A 19298-nucleotide genomic window follows, 5' to 3' on the forward strand; every position below is an offset into this window, starting at 1 on the left:
GTAATTTTAACCATTTTCTACAGGACTGCAGATCCTTCGTTTGGTTTGAGAAATGCGTCTCACAAAATTATTAAATATGCATTTAAATAATAAAAAAAGGGAAAATTGGCAAATCCTTATATTTGAAAAACAGTGATCATAAAATAATTGTCATATTTACATTGAGTGACTTGACAATGATCAAAATAGTATCTGATAAATCAATTACAGTCAATCCACTAATTGATAAATTGACTAATAGTTTTAGTGCTGCTATTATTTACTGATGGGTAGTTTAATTTATAAGAAAACGTGACATTCAACATGCTCTCATGTATGTTTTGTATGAAAATAAAAGACTGAAAGGAAGTCCAAGAGACAGTGACTGATTCATCATAAGTCGTTTATGTAAAAAAAAAAATGGACAAGTCACAAAGTAGTGACGCACCATACTTAATGTACAATATAGCATCTCAAATAACAAACATTTCATGACAGACGGAAAGTAATGAACAATATCTACATTCAGAACGTGATCCCTCCACGGGGAATAAGTTAGCGCTTTACAGTGACCTCTGATTATCCACATGGAGAAGCTTTTTTAAACTGTAGCGTACATGAAAACTCACAGAGTTAGACCATGAGGCCGTAAGAGACCCCAAAAACAAAAAGTCTGGGCAGCTGGTGGCAGAACAGGTTTCTAATGACAACAGAGGGACAGACGACAGAGTAAAAAGACAGTAGGAGAAGCAGGAAAATTAAAAAGTGGCTAAATACAAGTGGGCTTTGTTGTTTCGTAAAAATAAATAAACATATATTAAAGGGCAAAGCAGAGGAGAGGGTGAGTAAACACTGAGAAAACATCCATTCAAGCTAAACCAGCTGCATTTATATACTCCTGCCTGGGTGAATTACTGCAGATTACACAAAAACAACTCTGTCATCTGCATATAATCACACATCTTCCCCCACTTGGGAACACACATGGATGCATTAACTGAGATCAGCCCTGCTGGCCCATTCATACATCATTACATTATGAACAGAGGGTTCTTCATTCGAAAAAAACAGACAGGAAGTGTATCACTGGAGGAAGATCCTTTGACTATACTTAGTGGCCGTTTCTCAATCGCGAGGATGCTTGCTTGGTAGCACACGTCTTCCGAGTCAATTGCTTCAGAAGCTAGACAAGAATCCTTCCTGGCATTCGGAAAACGAAGAGTGGAACAGGCTAGCAAGTGTGCAGGTGTGCGTCATATGAGAGGCCCCGCCTTACATTTTCCGCCACAGATTTGGGGAAATTGGTCCGTGCGCAAAGCATTGTGGGGATTTTAAGGACGCGAAGTCTACCCATGTGCAGCCTCGAAATTACCCCCAAACCAAGGACGCGGCCTCGGTGGAATTCCAAGTATGCTGGAGATTGGAACAGTCCTTCGGCGGCACTCGATGACGTAGTATCCTTGAAATATTGGCTTGGAAGCCAGTTTCCTCGAGATTGAGAAACGGCCACTGTGTCTGTGATGTTTTCATATATTCAGTTTCTTCACCACACAATTCACGTCCCTAACATGTGCACATGTATAACATTATCTTAAGAATTGGTGTGTGCATGATGTTTAAAAAAAATATACAGCTTTCTGTGGAAACAAATTACAAGAATTCTTCTGATGTTGGCAACACAGCACAGATGCAAGCATTCACGAGGGCAGTCTGGTGAGGAGGAAGTGCAGGAGTTCAGGGTTTGATGTCCGGGAAGCTTGTGTAGGTTTCACTGCAGCTGGACGATGTGCTGAGGTTTCCAGAGCCACTGCCTTTTGGGAGAAACACACATTGAGGTACTGTTGCTTAAAATCTGTTCATGTGTCTTAATCTTTATTTGGGATTGTTTGTATGAATACCTGAGCTGGTGAGAGACTGGCAGGACTTGGACTTTCCAATGAGTGTGATGAGACTAGCAGCAGCGATCCAGCCCTCTGTGGAGCTGCTCAGGTTACGCACCAACCTGAATGACCACACAAACACTAAAATAATCATTTCCGATATAAATACATTTTTAAAGTTTCTGATAGGCAGCAGTAAGGCTGTGTTCTCACCACTGTCTGTCTTCCCCCTCCTTGACCAGCTCCACCATGTCTCCGCTCTTCAATGAGAGCTCTTCAGCGCCACCCTGCTCATAGTCAGCAGTCACTGTATATTTGCCGGCAGTCTGTTTGCAGTGGAGAAAAGGAAAAAGCTATTCAAATCAGAGTCAAATTCATCAAGAATAACTTAATATATATATAATGCACGACATGTCAATTTGACAAATAAATCAACATGTTTTCAGCTGCACTAATCAATATTTGTATGTCCAAAATTAACCCACAGAGAAAAATCATCTGTGATGCCCACAGCACTACGGGGCATTTTTAAGCTCCAGATGCATTGATCATTACATGTTACTTGTTAGAGGCTTTTACCCAATCGACTTACATACTCAATACTGTGGACACACAGGAGCAATTTGGGGTGAAGTCTCTTGCCCAGGGACACAACGACATGCTGACTGCAGTGGGGTTTGAACCTGTGACCCCCTGATCCCGACACCTACGGACCCTCTTATCTTTTACGACTTGTTTGTTTATAGCCCCTGATAAGGATATTGCACAATAGGGGGGTGATAAGACTTTATCACCCCTTTGATGTGAAACCTGTTAGTGTCTTCGTAGGCCATTATTTGTCAATGATAAAACCAGATAGATAGTATGACTTGTTTTGGTCACCTGTGGTGGTTGTATGGCCCTCTATAAGACAGTGTTCTTTAATAGGGGTGCATATTACTTAGTGCCTCTTTTATGGTAATATAAGGTTATATGACATTTTATTGTTTAATTACTTTATTAACTATAAAGAAGCCCCTTTGGAGTTGTGTTTCCCTGGATGATGGAAATAGTTAGGGGGACATTACGGAGCTCAGCAGTCCGCCCTTTGAGGCTCTTGGAGCGGATAAAGAGAGGTGTATTTACTGGTGTGTTTCCCTGGATGATGGAAATAGTCTAAGTGCCATGTTAGGGGGACATTACGGAGCTCAGGAGTCCGCCCTTTGAGGCTCTTGGAGTCTCAAGTTTCAAGGCTTTATTGTAATCTGCCCATTAGCTACAGTGTAAAACGTAGGTCACAGGCTCCTCCAACAGTTCAACGTATATACATAAAACAGATAAAATACTGCGATAGAATGTTTTCAGATGACAGATTTGTGCGTAATTCTCTCGCAAAGGAAATGTAACCAAAAAGTTCAAACTAGAAAAATGAAATACTTTGTCTCAATAGATGTTATTTAAGAATGTGACTCTTATTGGTAGTTTTTGATTTAAGTAAGACAATCCAGTTAAACAATGTCGTTTTTGATGACTTTACTGATTTTTACTCTTTAATGGATGCAAAACTTTACAACTTGGTAAAATATGAATTCATTTGTAATGAATTGAGTTTCTTAAAGAATCGAACTCTAATAGGAACATTTGTGATTTTAACACTGTTTCGGTGAAACAATACAGTTTTGATAACTTTAAGACTTTTTAAAAATGTTTTATTTTTAGATGCTTTACTGTGAATTATTTCATGTTATTCTAACATAACTTTTTTCCCTCTATGACTTCGCTCATTATATTTTGAAAAACTACACAGAGATTTTTATCAACATACAACTATTACAACATACAAATCCATTTTTGTGAAATATTTCAACATACTTTACATGTACCTTCCACACACACACACACACACACACACACACACACACACACACACACACACACACACACACACACACACACACACACACACACACACACACACACACACACACACACACACACACACACACACACACACACACACACACACACACACACACACACACACACACACACACACACACACACACACACACACAGGCTAGTTTGTGTGATCTTTAAAAAAAAAAAAAAATGTTATGATATTCTGATATACCATACTATTAGAGCTCAACCTCATTTAAAGCTATTGCTTTCAACTCAAATAATGACCTACTAAGACACACTAACAGTTTTCACATCAAAGGGGTGATAAAGTCTTATCACTCCTCTATTGTGCAATATCCTTATCAGGGGCTATAAACAAACAATTTATAAAAGATAAGAGGGTCAAAGGTCAGATGTCAAAGGTCAGATGTCAGAGTGACAGGTGCCACTTCAAAGGGATTTGGAGGCGGGACTAAGGTTTATGAGGGTCATAAATCACTCTCTTATCAGGTACTTAATCTCATGTTGACACATACGGTTGTATTAATACTACTCGCTTCAATCTGAATTAGGTCAGGTCAACTAGAAAAAAAATAGGGTGCATCTCATCATCTCCACTACGGGGGGCATTGCTTTGGTCACTATTGGTTCAGTTTCTCTTATATAACTTATTTCGAGTGAATGAGCTCTGATAAATCCACTATATGCTAAGCGCCTCACACCAAATGAAACACATGCATTAAGAGCCAGTCATTTCCATTTGGAGTGGCGGAGGCAAATCAAATGTCAAATGAAACACTCATCTGACTCCTAACGATAGCTAATGTTGCTCTGCGTCTGCTCGGAGAGTCAATATGTGATTTATGTTCCTGACATGTTTGATAAGGTGATACTTTATTACTGTTGTGTTGTTGTTTCTTCCTAAAACCCAACAAAAGAGCAAAACATTCATTTGTTTACTTTGAGGGGGTCAGCTTCCTATTTTGGGACAATTGGAGGCAAGTCCCCATCATTTAAATGTGTAAACGGTCCCCACAATGTGACACGACTGCGACGCAGAGACACTGACCAGCTTCTTGCCGGTGTCCTCCTCTGGGTCAGAGTTCAGAGGCTCCTCAGCACTGGAATATCCGTCACGCTCCTCTGAGGCGTCCAGCGACAGGGAGGTTTTGTTCCAGCCTGAAGAGAGGACGAAGACAAGTGTTTAGTTCACAACAACGCTCATCTTCTGCTGCCATCTAAAACGTGCGTGAAGTGAGGAGTCTAGGAAGTGTGAAGAAGTGAGAGGAAGAACTTTAAAAAGCTCTATTGAGAAGAGAAAGAAAATGCAGGTAATCCCAGGAGGAAGCTCTCAGTTCCACAGCTACAAAAATAAAAAGGCGTGACTCATTTTTTTCAGGCAGACTCGGAAGTCAGCAGCACCCTGAATCCCTGTACAAAAAGCCAATGGTATTTTTTCATTTTTTTTGTCAGAAAATAAACTCTGTGGCAAAACACAAGTTTATAAATCACATGTTTGGTTCAGCAATATCATTTTCATAAAGGAACCCTACTTTGATGATTTTATAAGCGTAATTGCATATCCTAACAGTCAAATAAGTCAAATTAGGCAATAAAAACAAACTACAACCTCGTTGCATGATTTTAATGTCCCCACTACTAACGGTACATCCACACAGCAGTGTTAAAAAAATCTTCCAACGCTTCTGCCCATTCACTTTGAATGGGGTGACGTCACTTTGCCTCACCTTTCGCCGAACTGCATTGTGGGAAGCAAAGCGGAGATTTCCAGGCTTCAAAAGTTGAGCAATGTTCAACTTTTGAAGCTTCTGAAGCTTTCGGTGGAAGCGTCAGCCAATCAAATCATATGCCAGTACAAGCTCTAGCCAATCAAACCGCTGCTTGTGTGTCAGTAGGCGGGAGATTCATGTGATTGGTTGTTGGTCGAGCTTCAGACACGCCCGCCGGCAAGCTTTTTCCAAAGCCGCTGTGTGGACGTACCGTAAGTGTTCAGCATAAGGACATTCGGTAGTCTTGGCAACCACTTTTTTAAAAGACATATGAAACCGAGGAGATTGGGGTACAGGTTGAAGTATTTTATAATAATCTCGTATGCTTGTGTTCGCCACAGACCTTATTTCCGGCATCTCACCAAAAAACCCAAGGGAGTGAACCAGAAGTGTAACATTCCTTACTCATTCTCAGGTTTAAGAACTAATTCATGCAGCATTTTATTTCTAAAAAACGTCAAGATTAGGAGGACAGGCATGCATCTTCAAATATTAAACTCTGTGACACAAACTGAGGAAAAGTGGCAAGCAGAAGTTCTTTATATTAGTGTGTAATTCTATGACTTGAAGCCTGAGAGGAGCGTGGTGACGTGTTACAGCGAAGCATTAAACAGAGAGGGTGTCTATAAGGGGTGATAGTGGTGAGACAGTGGGCCCAACACCATGTACCTCTCAACTTTGTCTGTAAGAGACTAGAGGAGCTGCTCCACCTGACCCTGTTCAGGTGGAGCGGGGGAGGACCTGCATCTGAGGGACAGGAGGCGACAGAAACGCAGCTAGTCATTCACAAGCAGCAGCTACAGCCAATGAGATGTTAGAGACTCTGAGACAGGAAGCAGACAGGAGGAGAGTTCAGGTGTTGATGAACAAACTACCTTTGAAGCCGAATGGCGTCGGGTCGCTCTGCCGTTTCGTCTTGTGATCGGGGCTCGGAGGAGAACCTGCTGTAAAGAAAGAAAGACAGATTTTAAGATGTGGGTTGAGTCAAGAAATACATCACAACTAAGGTATAGACATTAGGAAGGCACATATTGATGAGAAACACAGACATGATTTAGTTAACAGCAATATTTCGGCTCTGATCAAAATGGCATAACAGCTGGATTAGAGAAGTAGAGGAGAGTTAACACCAAAGGCCGAACACTATTTCTAAGATGGGAAGCACAAAGCAAAACACAGAGTCCAGCAACATAGACTTTTTCCAGAGAGACCATTTGTCACAGGAGCACAGGTGTCAGTCACTAATAAAATAAATGGTGACTAAACTCCATTTAGTAGCGTCAGTTTCATGGTCCTGATATTGCTCAGAATGCACTGTCACGGTTTAATGCTATAAGTAACATGAGCTTGTTCTACTAGCAAAAGCCAGGGCTGTGAAAAGACATTTAGCAGGACTGACTCAAACTGGGGGTTACTAGAGCTGAGTGATACCTGACGACAGGGAGATCATCATGGATGGTAACGTAAAGCTTTTATCATCAGAAGGCTCTGAGGAGGGAAGCATGCAGTGTTTCACCTTCTGACCAATCGTCTTTGCAGGATAATACATTGTTATTTAAAAAAAGAGTTCATACAACACTAAACATAGCTCGACCCTCTGCGTTTGAGGATTTGTTGTATTCACTCTTGCACCTTTCTAACATTTAAAAACACATATAACAACTCTAATTGTGAATCAATGTATTCTTATTGTAAAGTAAATAAAAGGAGTGGAGGCAACCCTGCGGCATAATTTGAGTATCACAGCATTTTGTATTGGCAACAAAGGAAACATCTAGTCTGCTTCTTCAAAACATACCAGAACGGCTATAGCTCTCCAGCTAAGTGTTCAAACATAAACGTATTTATTTAGTATAGGAAGGTATTATACTATTTCTGTCTAATTCTTGGCAGGGGTCAGGGATGTCTCTCTGATTTACTGACTTTCAGCAACTTGTTGTTACTTTACAGACATCTAAAGAAAGCCAATATCTGCCAAACAGAACTCTTTGCCTTTGACTAACTGGACATACATGTTGTTATTGCACAGATACATAAGATGAGGTGGTATGTTGGATATGTGTTTTTCTGAATTGGCCTGCAGTTACCTTTCTGAGCTTTGAGGTTACTGAAGCCCTGTAAAGTAAAGCGCTTTTTAGCCACAGCAGCTCTGTCTGAGGTCGGGCTTGTCACAGCCTCTTCTGATCCAGAGAGTAAGACAGGACAGACAAACAGAAGCAAGCAAGAGGGTCAGTTTAGCGAGTACGGAGGAAGAAAAGAGAATACAGATATGATTTGATTAGAAGATTCAGTAGAAAAGACAGGAAACAGCAAACACATGGGTTAATCACAAAGAGGCACACATTACATGGAGCAGTTTGGACAAGACAAGCTCTACACATGCTAGTACATGTGTTAAGAAATACAGATGAATACGAGTTTTCTCTGTTTAGTTGGCTGTCTTTCTATTCACCTTTTCCTGTAGGCTTTGGTGAGGAGGAACAGTTTGCCTCCAGGCTGCAGGGCTCAGCTTTCTTCTCCTCTCCTCTCTTTAAGCTCTTCTGACCGGACTTGAATGGACTGTGTCGGGACAGAAGTCTTTGATTAGTTTTTTTAAACATTTATTTAACCAGATAAAAAGCATTGAGATAAAATATCATTTACAATGCTGACGTGGCCAAGAAGGCAGCAACGTTACACATTTGTACACATAACACAGACATATAAAATACAGAGAACACAACTAAGTAAACAAAAAAAAACGGAAAGCAGTCACTACATTGTACACATTTGGGACGGTAAGAAAGGTACTACTTATTACTGCAAGAGCAGCTGGTGGTAAGGACCTCAGACAACTTCAATTTAAAACAGGCTATAGGGACAAGTGCCGTCAGTTTAAGGCGTGATTGAAGGTCATTCCAAGACCAAGGACCAAGTGGAGAATAAGAAGCGGGATCGTTCCTGATCAGCTGAAGATTCATTTTAAAAAGTCCTTTTTATAATAAGATGTTGGGAAAAACCGACTTACCTGAGATTCACTGATCCACTGAGAGCAGGAGACTGTACAACCTGATCTGGCGCCCTCTGCTGGCTCGCTTTGAAACACAAATAAAGAGGACAACGACTGAATAAACATCCATTATGCACCTTTTTCTTTCATAGTCATTACTGCAAGAAATCAAGTGTGTCTGCTTCTGGTTGAACAGGGATATCAGTGTGAACATTTCATTTAGAAAAGAGTTTTATGATAACATCCTCTCTCTCGTATGTGTAAACCTACTTGGTAATAAAACCGATTGTGTACCTCTGCATGCTTCCAGCTGGGTGGTCAGCACCTTCCTGATCTCATTCACCCAGGTGGTTTTTACTTCTGCCGTCGGAGCCTGAAACAGGACGGTAAATTATTTAAACAAAAACTATAAAAGCTTGGTGCATTCTGGAGGAAGGTATCCATTTGCATGCGTATTGGTCAAAGACAGAACATTTCACATTAACCCTTGTGTTGTGTTCAAAAGCTGTTACCGTTCATGGTGTTCGCAGGTCAATTTTGACCCATGATTTATCTCAGTCCAAAACATTCTGACTATCATCCAATATTGTTTTAACTACATCATAACTAACTTATTATGCATTCATAACCGTACAATCCTGTTACAATCCAAAAAACATTACAACACATATTTAATTAAAACATGTGATTCATTTCCCTCATTGTATTTCCTATATGTGAAGACAGTGGATCATTACGTTATCTGACTACAATAGACTAATATTAGAATACAATCTCCCCAAGAAAAGTTTAAAATTATTGTTACAGTTGATGAAGGGGGTGGGGGTGGGGTGTCTAAAGTCAAAGATGAATCTGGATTGGGCCAAATTTGAACCCGAGTGACCCACAACAATGCTGCTGGGTCTCCCCAGACCCCAACACCAAATTATACACTTTGTTTTTTTAGAGACCTTCAGACTGGGCTAAAATGGTCAAAATCAGTTTTGTAGTGTTTATAAAGCTGGAGGATATCATGAAGCCTTGTTCCGATAGAAAAAACTAGAGCGTAGTTATTATATAATTTTAACTTGAAATGGGTCACGGGAGACCCGAACACAACATAAGAGTTAAAGATAAATCCTGTCATTTTAAATGTATAATTCTCAACAAATTCCATAAAATAAAACACAGAAATGTTCCTCCTTCCTAAGGCTAAGAAATGTCCTAAACAGCGAGGCACTGAAAACATTCTGTTGTTTTAGAAATTATTTTTAAAACAACAGTACGTTTGGCTTCAATATTAGCATCACATTATTAAGAGCAAGTGAGAATTTGCAGCACCAGGATGTAGATGAGGGATTGAATAAGCTCTATAGCAGAGAGGCTTTATCAGGCTTGGGCTCCAGTTCTACTACTTCATGGGTTTTGCTTACAATTCAAATAAAACATAGCATATCAACAAGGTTAACCTTTACACGTCACCGTACCTGAACAATATACACCTCTTCTCTGGAGTTGCACCAGATTTCAAACTTCTTGTTGTCTCCCTTTGCATTCTCAGTAATGCCGACCGCACTCATCTGTAATCAAAGATATCAACCAATCAATACAAATGATTGTTATAAATATATAAATATAATGTAGATGGCAGTATAGGAGAGAAACACAGCAACAGCCGAACAGGTGCTCACATTGAGGGACTGTTTGAAGCTGTATGAGGGGGCCTTCTCGTAGCCCTCCCCGTTCTCCTCCCTCCTCTTGCAGAAGAGCAGCGTCTTCTGGTGGAGGAAGAGGTGCCTCTGCATGGGCTTGAAACGGGCCAGATCCTTGACCTTGGCGTGACCTTTCTTGTGCTCCGTCCACACGCTGAATGAGCCCTGCATCAGCAGCTTCCCCAGCTCACTCTTGTTCCCCTGAGAAAAGAAAGGTGCTGTAAGACAGAGCCAATGACCGCCTACTGCTTTGTACTGAAATACTGTAAAGAGGCCATCGTTAGATTTTTAAAACAACTCAATCTCTGTTCCATGTAGTGCATCTGTTTGCTGTCCAGTCTCTGTTCTGTGATGTGAATCAGTGCGACCTGCAGTGAGGCACTTTATGTGTGTTTACTGGCACTTTACCACTAAACACCAAGGGCACTGTGTATTGTTTTTTATGAATTGCCTTTGTATTGTTTTTAGCATGTTTTTATATTATTTGTACTAAACTTGAACAGTTCATGTTGTATTTGTTATGCATTTCAATTGCATTAAACAATTGTTGATGTTTTTTTAGTTTTTTTAATTAATGTTTCTCCTTCCCTTTTTACTGTAAAAATTGGTTTTCTGTCTAGTTTTGTGTTATAGGCCGGTGTCCATCTGGAGCAGTTGGGGGGGGGGGGGGGGGGGGGGTGGGGGGGGGCAGGCCTCAGATGATTTGAGGCCAAATATCATATTTAGACTTTTTTTTACATACAGTATAATTGTAACTCAATACATGATTGTCACTAAAAGCCTAGTCTCTACATTACAATAAAATATAAAAAACAATTGATTAATTCGTTTTTAATACAAATTCAAGTTTGTAGCTATTAAAGGCATAAAAAGACAGAAATGTATAATTTTTTCTAAAGAAATGTTTCTTCTGCCCATAAAGTGTCCAAACCAGGCTTGTCTGGATAAGCGCATTTTAAAACATAGTCATTGTCCATGCCGGTTTCAGTTGGATTATTTGTCAGTTGGTCCGATCAGATCGGTCTCCTCCATTTTGTAGATTATTTATAACTTTTGAATCCACATAAACTGCATCGGCAAAATCCGGCTTACTTTGAGCATGTGTTTTAAACAGTTTAATCCCTTTGTGAATTGTTTCCACTTCCGCGCCGTCCTTTAATTTCTTCATACAGCGGGAATCCAAATGAATGAATCCTGAGTCCAATAACCATCAAAGTCACTCCAATAGAGCTCCTTAGTTACGCTTTCATCCTCCTTTAACAAAATACTTCACAGTTTGTGACAGTAGTTGTAGCATTTTTGAGACTTTTAAACTTTAATTACCGCTGTTGCGCCCACCCCCTCCTTTGTGTGTGTGTGTGTGTGTGGGGGGGGGGATGGCGCAACTTCCAACAGGAGTCATTTGGGGGGTCTCTTGGGAAAAAAGGTTGGGAACCCCTGATCTGGAGGATCACTAATCTGAAAACACATATTGTAAATCTATTTTTTAAAATTGTATATAATTTCATAATTTGTGTTTTCGCCTTCTCCTTTTCTTTATGTAATATTTTTTATTTCTCACTTTTTGTATGGGTTTTATTAAATCACACAGACTACCATGCAATAAATCCAATGTGCTTGGTACAGTCCCAGAACATCACACTTCACCACAGATCAGTGTGGCTTTTCACTACCTCATATTCAAAGGTTACACTTCGCATGTCTCTGTCTTCCAGTTTGTTCCAGAGATCTATTCAAAGCCTTGTTCTGTGTGTGTTTAATGTCTCACCTCATATCCTGTGATGGCGATGAGGTGCATGGAGTCATTGACGGCCTTCAGGATGCCGAGGATGGAGGTGAGCGCCGCCTGCAGGTCATCAGCCCCCTCACAGCTCTTACTGTACTTCAGCATTTCCTGTAGTCAGAAACGGTACACATTAAACTTGCTTCAATAACTGAAGAGCAGAAAATACGACTGTAAAGACATCAGCGAATATTAACTGCTACCATCTAAAAAGGGATGGGTATCGTTTTAAATGTATCGATTCCGATTCTGCTTATCGATTCCGGTTCTTATCGATTCCCCGTTTCGATTTCAAAATTGTAAAAGAAAGAGGCCAAACGTTTAGATAACAAAAATATCTTTATTCTTTTAAGCGTTAACTGACATTTTTACAACAAAAATATACATGCAATACAAATGTATTGCACAATAGCTGTGCTTTATTTTAACTGTGGCAAGCTATTAACAGGCATTACACTGTGCCTTGTCCTTTTCTTTTTTAGTTTAGTGGAGCCTCACTTTAGAGCGTTTACCGCGACCCATCTTTGGTGTTATGAAGTGACTGAGCTCATGAACTATCTACGGGAGGGCGGGGGGAGCCTCGCTGCGGGGCAACTGTGGACCTCTGTCGCCTGTCAGCGCAACTTACATGATGCCGTTTAAAAAAACTAAGGGCGTTGCCGTTCTGTGATTCTCCAGAACACACAGATGGCCAGTCCGCCCTTACCCTGTATTCCACCGGGGCGCCGCGGCGCAGACGGACCCACTGGAATACAGGGTCTACCGCGTTTAGGAACCGTTAAGCAGAACCAAAATTGTGTATTTTGTATGGGTACCCGGTACCCAGCATTTTCTTATCGGTTCTCATCTGGAACCAAGTTTCGGTTCCCAACCCTACATCTAATCGGAGATACAGGGTCCCGCGATTCAATAAAGTACTACTTTGTGCATCAGTCAATCCTCACAGTAAACACAGAGCTAAATCCCAGATCAAATGCACGTAAAGGCTCTTTGAAAAGGTTTTCTCTCAGTGATTGTGCTGTTATGTTAAAGGTTTCTTGTTTGTTTTTCATTTATTGTGTCTTGACATTTGTCCATGTTGATGTTACACATGGAGCTGCTGTGATGCAAGTCAAATGTCAGACTTGATCTGACCATCAAAGTATTATCGTATCGTATCGAAGACAGATCTTACCTTCAGGAGCAGCTGATATTTGGTAATCCTCTGAACAGGCTTCAGCAGGTAGGAGTCCAAGCCGAGTTTATGCTCCAGCTTCTTCTGACACTCCTGAGGGAAATACATAAAAGAAAAGGATTGTATTAAATAAAACAAACAAGCAAATATTTACTTTAAAATCCCGACAGAAGTGCTCACCTGGAAGAAGGCACAGTCTGAGCACTGCCTCCACAGGCTCTCAGAGCGAGGCTTGTTGTGGCAGTACTTCTCATAGATCTGCAGGTCTGTCATCTAGAGGAAGGCGGTGAGAACATTTCTATTCAGGAAACCTCTTCAGCACATTTATAAAGCTGAAATGTCATAATTCACTTACCCTTTCTAGAAAACATCTTCCAACCAACTCTGGGCAGTCGGTGTACTGCTCCAACTCCCTCAGAAACGTCCTGGAAACAACAAAATCATTGTGTTGATGAAAAGGGAAGAAACAGTTGACAATTTCATAGAATGAGCTCGATGGCTGGGACATGTACGTTTTTGAAAGAACATCCATAACACTCATCTGGTTGTAAATTATATATATATCAATATTCCAATTACTTGTATATAGACCAGTGTTTCCCCTATGTTTACTGCTTTAGGGGGGTGCTGCCTGAGTGGGGGGGGGGGGGGGGATTATTGTTATTGATTAATGCATCAGTGTTTCTTGGGGTCAAAAACACTAAACTCACAACTTAAAATGAAAGCGTTTAGTTTATTTAATAAACGAGCACATGTTCAATGTGAAAAGTGTGTTATAGTGTTTTTTCTTTTTAAACACCTTGAATTTCAGGGGGGACGCGGGGCTCCGTTGGCGGGGCGCAGCGCCCCTCCAAGACAATGGTAGGGGAAACACTGTAGACTATTCTGCAAAATGTAAATTATATTCTATTTTATTTGATTTACTTGAACTATTATCTGTGTTATTGTGTTGCACTGCTGGAGGAGCCTGTGACCTACGGATGTCATTGTCATAACTACACTGTAGCTTTGTACATCCTTGAATCATTAACGACAGGCAGATGGCGCTCCTTCACCTCTGGTGGAAGTGGTAGATTTCTGGCATGTTGCCAAACAGAACATCCTTCTTGTTCTGCAAAGGAGCGGGGATGAGGGGAGCCATGGCTGCATTATCCATCTCTGAGGCATATCCCTGAAACACACAAAACAAAGTCTTAACCCCAGCAAAAAACAGAGAAGAAGAAACATTTTTGGAGAGAATAATAATATGTTTATTTCGTATAGCACCTTTAACCTTTCACAGAAATTCACAAAGTGCTCCCCAAGAAAGAACACAAGTTCAAATTAAGACCACAGAAACATGAATACAATAACATAAACAATAAACGTATATATAAATGAACACCTGTAAGACACAGAGCAGCTCCTCCACGTAGGCTCTCTCAGTTTCCAGCAGCTCGTTCATAACGTGCCTGCATACATGAGGAGGGGAATAGGTAGAAAGGAAAGAGAAAGGGATCAAACGAAGGATTTGACTCATAAGAAATGGCTGCAGGGGTCTGTAGATAATGAGATAACCGCCACACAGTCCATCTGCTGTGTAATTCGATTACAGATGAAAGCACGGCTCCCCTCACCTCCTGAGCACCGCCAGGTTGTCCTGCTCCTCCGACAGAGAGGCATGTCTGATGTTACCGTCTCCGTTCTGCAGTTGGTCGTTTTCCTGAGAGAAAAAAACATCGGGTTACCGTGATAAGAGACAGACAATACAACGTTTAGAGACAGACAGCGTGTAGATGGGACAATACCACACTCACTTTCTCACAGATGTTCTCAGAGTCTGTCTCTGAACCCTTTTTCTCCTGCTGAGCTCTGTGTGCTGAGGAAGGGAGACAGGAAAGTTCATGTTTGGAAACAAATTATGTTGAACCCTGTACAGAGGAAGTATATTATTACAACGAGATGGTTGGTCATTCAACATAATATTTAAAGTGGACCTATCCTAGCTATATTTGACAAATATATTGTAGGGCCATACCTATATAAAACATGTCTGTGACTTTTTTTTTCAAAATACCAAACACATCATGCATTTTAGCCATGCCTCATCTCGCTCTATTTGCTCTATTCCAGCCCTGTTTCTGCAAGGGCTGATTCTGTGAGAAGTCTTCTTCGCTGCTTTTGTGGCAGACTACAGCGCCACCTACAGGCCTGGCATATGTACTACAGCGTCTCCAGTGCTTTCGAGCGGCCCAACCCCCCATTCCCCTGATAGGTGGAGAGTTGCCCATATAGGGGGAGCACCCCTTTTCTGACGTCAGAAAAATTAAAATCTGTATCAGCTCCGTTGCAGCCCAGTTTTTAGAGATGTGGGTATGGAAAAGAGATAGGGGTTGTGTTTTCTGACACTTGGTGAGTTCCCTGACACACCGGGGACACATATTCATGTATAAAAAGAAGTACAAAAGTGCATTTTGCATGATAGGTCCCCTTTAAGGCATAACATGATTGGTATATATATAGGCTTTTTACATTTTTAATTGTATTCACACTAGATTTAGAACAAGTCAAAGGTATAGTCAAATAAAGAAATGATTGCATATTTATTTTTGTGTTATGGGATATTACCTGAAAGTACAATATGATAAAAATAAGCATTTGTACCAGAGAACATAGAGTTGTTTTTGGTTATTTACTGCTTATGTCCTGTCTATGACTTCACATAAATAATGTTGAAATCACACCTTGAGGTTTTGCCAAAATTGTTATGAAAAAAAAATAAACAACATATTAAAAACGTGTAAATAAAATGTATTATATTAAAGTTAGTATTTAAATACTTTTTAAATGAATATTAAAATATCTAAATATGACTAGTATAGCCCTTAATTAAGCCATGACATATCTTGATGACTGTCAGCATGTTGGAGACTGACCGGGGGAGCTGAGAGGGGATTTGATGAAGGCTTCGGGTCTGGGGGCCACCGGCTGCACCGGCCGGGTCTGTTTGGCTGCGAGCTTCTTCAGGCTGACCCTCCTCTTGTCAAACATCTCCTGCATGGACGTCTGCTTCTGGAAAATCTTCTCCACTTGGTCCTGATGCACAGAAAGTTATGAGAGGAGAGTCAATGAGGACATGTGCTACACATTGAAGTTTTTGTTCTAATAGAATATTTTTTAAATGAACATTAATGTTTTGGGTCTACTGTTTCTTATTATTTTTGAGACATACTATATAACAGTTGATATCAGTGACACTGTATGCAATAGGCTTGGATTCAAGATAGTTTTATTGTATTCAATAAATCATCTTTATTACATTTTGTTTTCCAGGACAAATAATACCATTGTTTAAACTTTCTCAATATGTCATCTAATCAGATAATTGAAAACAAAAAGGGAAAATTACTTTACAAAAAATAACATCCTTGTCCGTGTAGTAAATAATAAAACAGCTTTTTGAATGATAAATAGACATTTTGATAAACTCTGGCAAAAATCATACCACACTGATGTGAGACAAAGGTTTATAATAATAACTAGAACAATAACAACAATAATAATCTGGACATTTTTTATCTATTTTCAATAGTTGACCCAAATATTCACAATCCATTTGACAGTGACAGAGGGATGTTGATTAAAGATGTTTTTTTCGGTCGTCTTACTTTAAACTGCGGGTTCAGCACCGCCTTGAACTCGGTCCAGATGTTACCGAGTTCCGTCAGTTGGTTCTTGCCTCCATCGTCAAGGTAACGCTCCAGCTCCTTCAGGGCTAACTCCGCCCCCTCGTGTGATTGACACTTGTCCACAGGCTGAGACGCCAGCATGTAAATACCATCATCGACCCATTTAGACGCCTGAGGAGGACAGCAGAAGAAAAAGAGTCAGTCAAAGCAACAACAACCACAAACAAAGAAACTAAACCATGTGTGTTTTTCTTACTCTCTCCAAACTGCGGTGCAGCTCCATGGCTTTCACGAGGTGCTCCTTCCTGTCCCTCAGGCTGCTGCTCACATTCTCACTGATCGCTCTGAGCTCGCTGCATTTGGGCTGAATGGAGTCCTCGGCGTAGTGTGAGTTCTGGATCAGCTCATCTCCCTCACCAGCCAATGACGAGGCTCTGTTCAACCCGTCCTGTGGACCAGAGCGGAGTCATAAACATACAATTATTATTCATTTTCCCTAAATCCTTCATATCAGGATGAGTCTATTTTTAGACATACAGTTGCTCAGCACTGGTTGTGATGCTTTTTTTAATAGCCATATCATATAACATATACTGCCAAAAATGTTGAATCGATTTTTAAATGTCAACCAAACATGCATCAAGTCAAACTGAAAAAAAATGACGGCCCTTTCCCCTAGATGACAGGGTAGAACAACATGATTTGATAGCAAATTGGGATTGGTTATGAGACATTTTGTAAAATCTCTTTTTGTACAAAGCCATAATATTCTTGGGCAGTATTTAATTACCACTACAAAATCATGGCCATATTCAGCCAATGAAAGTGACTGAAATGTGCATTTGGAAGTGGATCTGGGTCCATACTAGATAGAAGAGATTTTTAAATGTTTTCAAAGTAAATGTAGAGGATTTAACAGATTTGGAAGATACCATGTAGGAGTACATAATCGCATCTTATATTTGTTAGATGTGTTTCTATCCTGTATTTTAAAACCCTCTTAGTTTTTAATGTATGTATATGTCTACACTGTGAAAACAGCTTTTCAACCCTCTAAATATTCTGTACATATTGGAGATTGGAAAATAAAGTTGACTTTGAATTTAACTTAAATGCTTCCTTTGTGTTCGTGAAATGACGCTCACTAAGACCTTTTTCAATAACGCAGCTGTATACTTTAATTTTTGTAAGGATTTTACGATTACGAAATTAACAAACTATTTTGTAACACTGACTGGCTCAACAACAACAAACCCACCTTATAGAATGTATCACTCATCTATTCATGGCATGGTCAGACAAAGCTTTGATTGTGAGGGGTGTCACTTACACAGACTCTCTCCTCATAAGTGGTGAGTTCACAGAAGATGTGTTCAGCGTGGGCCGGGCTGATCCCCACCTCAGAGAAGGTTGAGAGTTTCTCAGACACCTGATCCAGCAGAGCCCTGACCTGAAGCAGCAGCAGAACCACAGTCAGTGTTCAGGTGTAAACAGGATCATGTGGACTCTGTTCAGGTCTTTCACGGACGATTTAACCTGAGCTAACCGGCTCACCTCTCTGTAGTTGTGCTCAAAGTGGCGCAGTTGGAGACACTGCTCCAGTTTGGTTTGATGCCTCACCCAGAACTCATCGAAAGCCCTTTCTGTCTCGTCCAGCTGAGAAAACAGTCTGAGAGAGAAGGAGACAGCAAAAGATTGAGTGTTAATAAAAAAAATGGAGTTAAATGTAACACAAAAAGTAAAGAGAGAAATTAATAGAGGAGAAATGCAATGGGAATAGTGAGTGAGGTATTTGGATATATTTTCAGTTTTTAGGAATGTTATGTAAAGCTTATGCACGTTGACATGTCAGTCGTTGCCTTCAGTGTTGCTTAAAATACTGAACCTCAAAGCAAACTGCCTTTCCAACTACTTTTATAGATCTAAGGATGGCAGAGCTGAGACAGCAGTAAGCAAATCACATGCTTTCAAAACAACAAACCAACAAAAAAGTCTTCTGGGTGTACTCTTTGTTGAATGGGTGATTCAGTGCGAAGGCAATTTAGGAACATTTGTGCTGTACTAGAATAGTAAATATGACGAAAGACACTGTTAAACACTGAGGCCAGGAGACAAACTGAGAGGTTTTTAATGCCAGGCTCAGCTCAGAGAAATATATTGCAACATAAGGTGGTTTTTGCAACGTAGCATAGTTGTTTAGGCGTCATCCTGCAGCAACATGCATATCTTGTGGTTCTCACCGTTGCACTGTAGCCAGGTTCTCCAGTTCATCCTGATTCATGTTGTGGTCGGGGTCTTGCACCACCGGCTCATTGATGCTCTCCAGCAGCCTGCGACCCTGACCCAGAGCCACCAGCAGATCCCCCTGCAGACACACACACACACACACACACAGATTCGGAGATGTTCTCCAAATACATAACTCTCATACATGCCGAATATATTGTGAATAATGTATGTGTG

General features: G+C 40.5%; 1 protein-coding gene across 10 annotated transcripts in view; it reads right to left on the bottom strand.

The window, feature by feature from the left end:
* Positions 1-370: 370 nt before the first annotated feature.
* mcf2lb (mcf.2 cell line derived transforming sequence-like b) overlaps positions 371-19298 on the bottom strand; it is a 51093-nt gene continuing 32165 nt past the window's right edge. For 3 of the 10 annotated variants that reach the window (XM_079665503.1, XM_079665510.1, XM_079665511.1), the window contains exons 8-32: positions 19076-19200; positions 18390-18504; positions 18166-18285; positions 17092-17283; positions 16815-17006; positions 16083-16242; positions 14964-15025; positions 14784-14869; positions 14552-14618; positions 14223-14338; positions 13523-13592; positions 13348-13440; positions 13168-13260; positions 11979-12104; positions 10190-10411; positions 9986-10078; positions 8790-8892; positions 8538-8604; positions 7983-8089; positions 7618-7710; positions 6406-6474; positions 4810-4919; positions 2073-2185; positions 1878-1981; positions 371-1790 (exon numbers count right to left, since the gene is read on the bottom strand). In XM_079665503.1, coding sequence (XP_079521629.1) covers positions 1714-1790; positions 1878-1981; positions 2073-2185; positions 4810-4919; positions 6406-6474; positions 7618-7710; positions 7983-8089; positions 8538-8604; positions 8790-8892; positions 9986-10078; positions 10190-10411; positions 11979-12104; positions 13168-13260; positions 13348-13440; positions 13523-13592; positions 14223-14338; positions 14552-14618; positions 14784-14869; positions 14964-15025; positions 16083-16242; positions 16815-17006; positions 17092-17283; positions 18166-18285; positions 18390-18504; positions 19076-19200 — 2775 coding nt within the window. In that variant the 3' untranslated portion in view covers positions 371-1713. Of the gene's footprint in view, positions 1791-1877; positions 1982-2072; positions 2186-4809; positions 4920-6405; positions 6475-6528; positions 7019-7617; positions 7711-7982; positions 8090-8537; positions 8605-8789; positions 8893-9985; positions 10079-10189; positions 10412-11978; positions 12105-13167; positions 13261-13347; positions 13441-13522; positions 13593-14222; positions 14339-14551; positions 14619-14783; positions 14870-14963; positions 15026-16082; positions 16243-16814; positions 17007-17091; positions 17284-18165; positions 18286-18389; positions 18505-19075; positions 19201-19298 lie in introns of those variants that run through there. The other 7 variants (XM_079665505.1, XM_079665506.1, XM_079665508.1 and 4 more) reach the window with 7 other exon arrangements.

This window comes from Notothenia rossii (assembly GCF_949606895.1).
Source record: "Notothenia rossii genome assembly, chromosome: 2".
NCBI classification, from domain to species: Eukaryota; Metazoa; Chordata; class Actinopteri; order Perciformes; family Nototheniidae; genus Notothenia; species Notothenia rossii.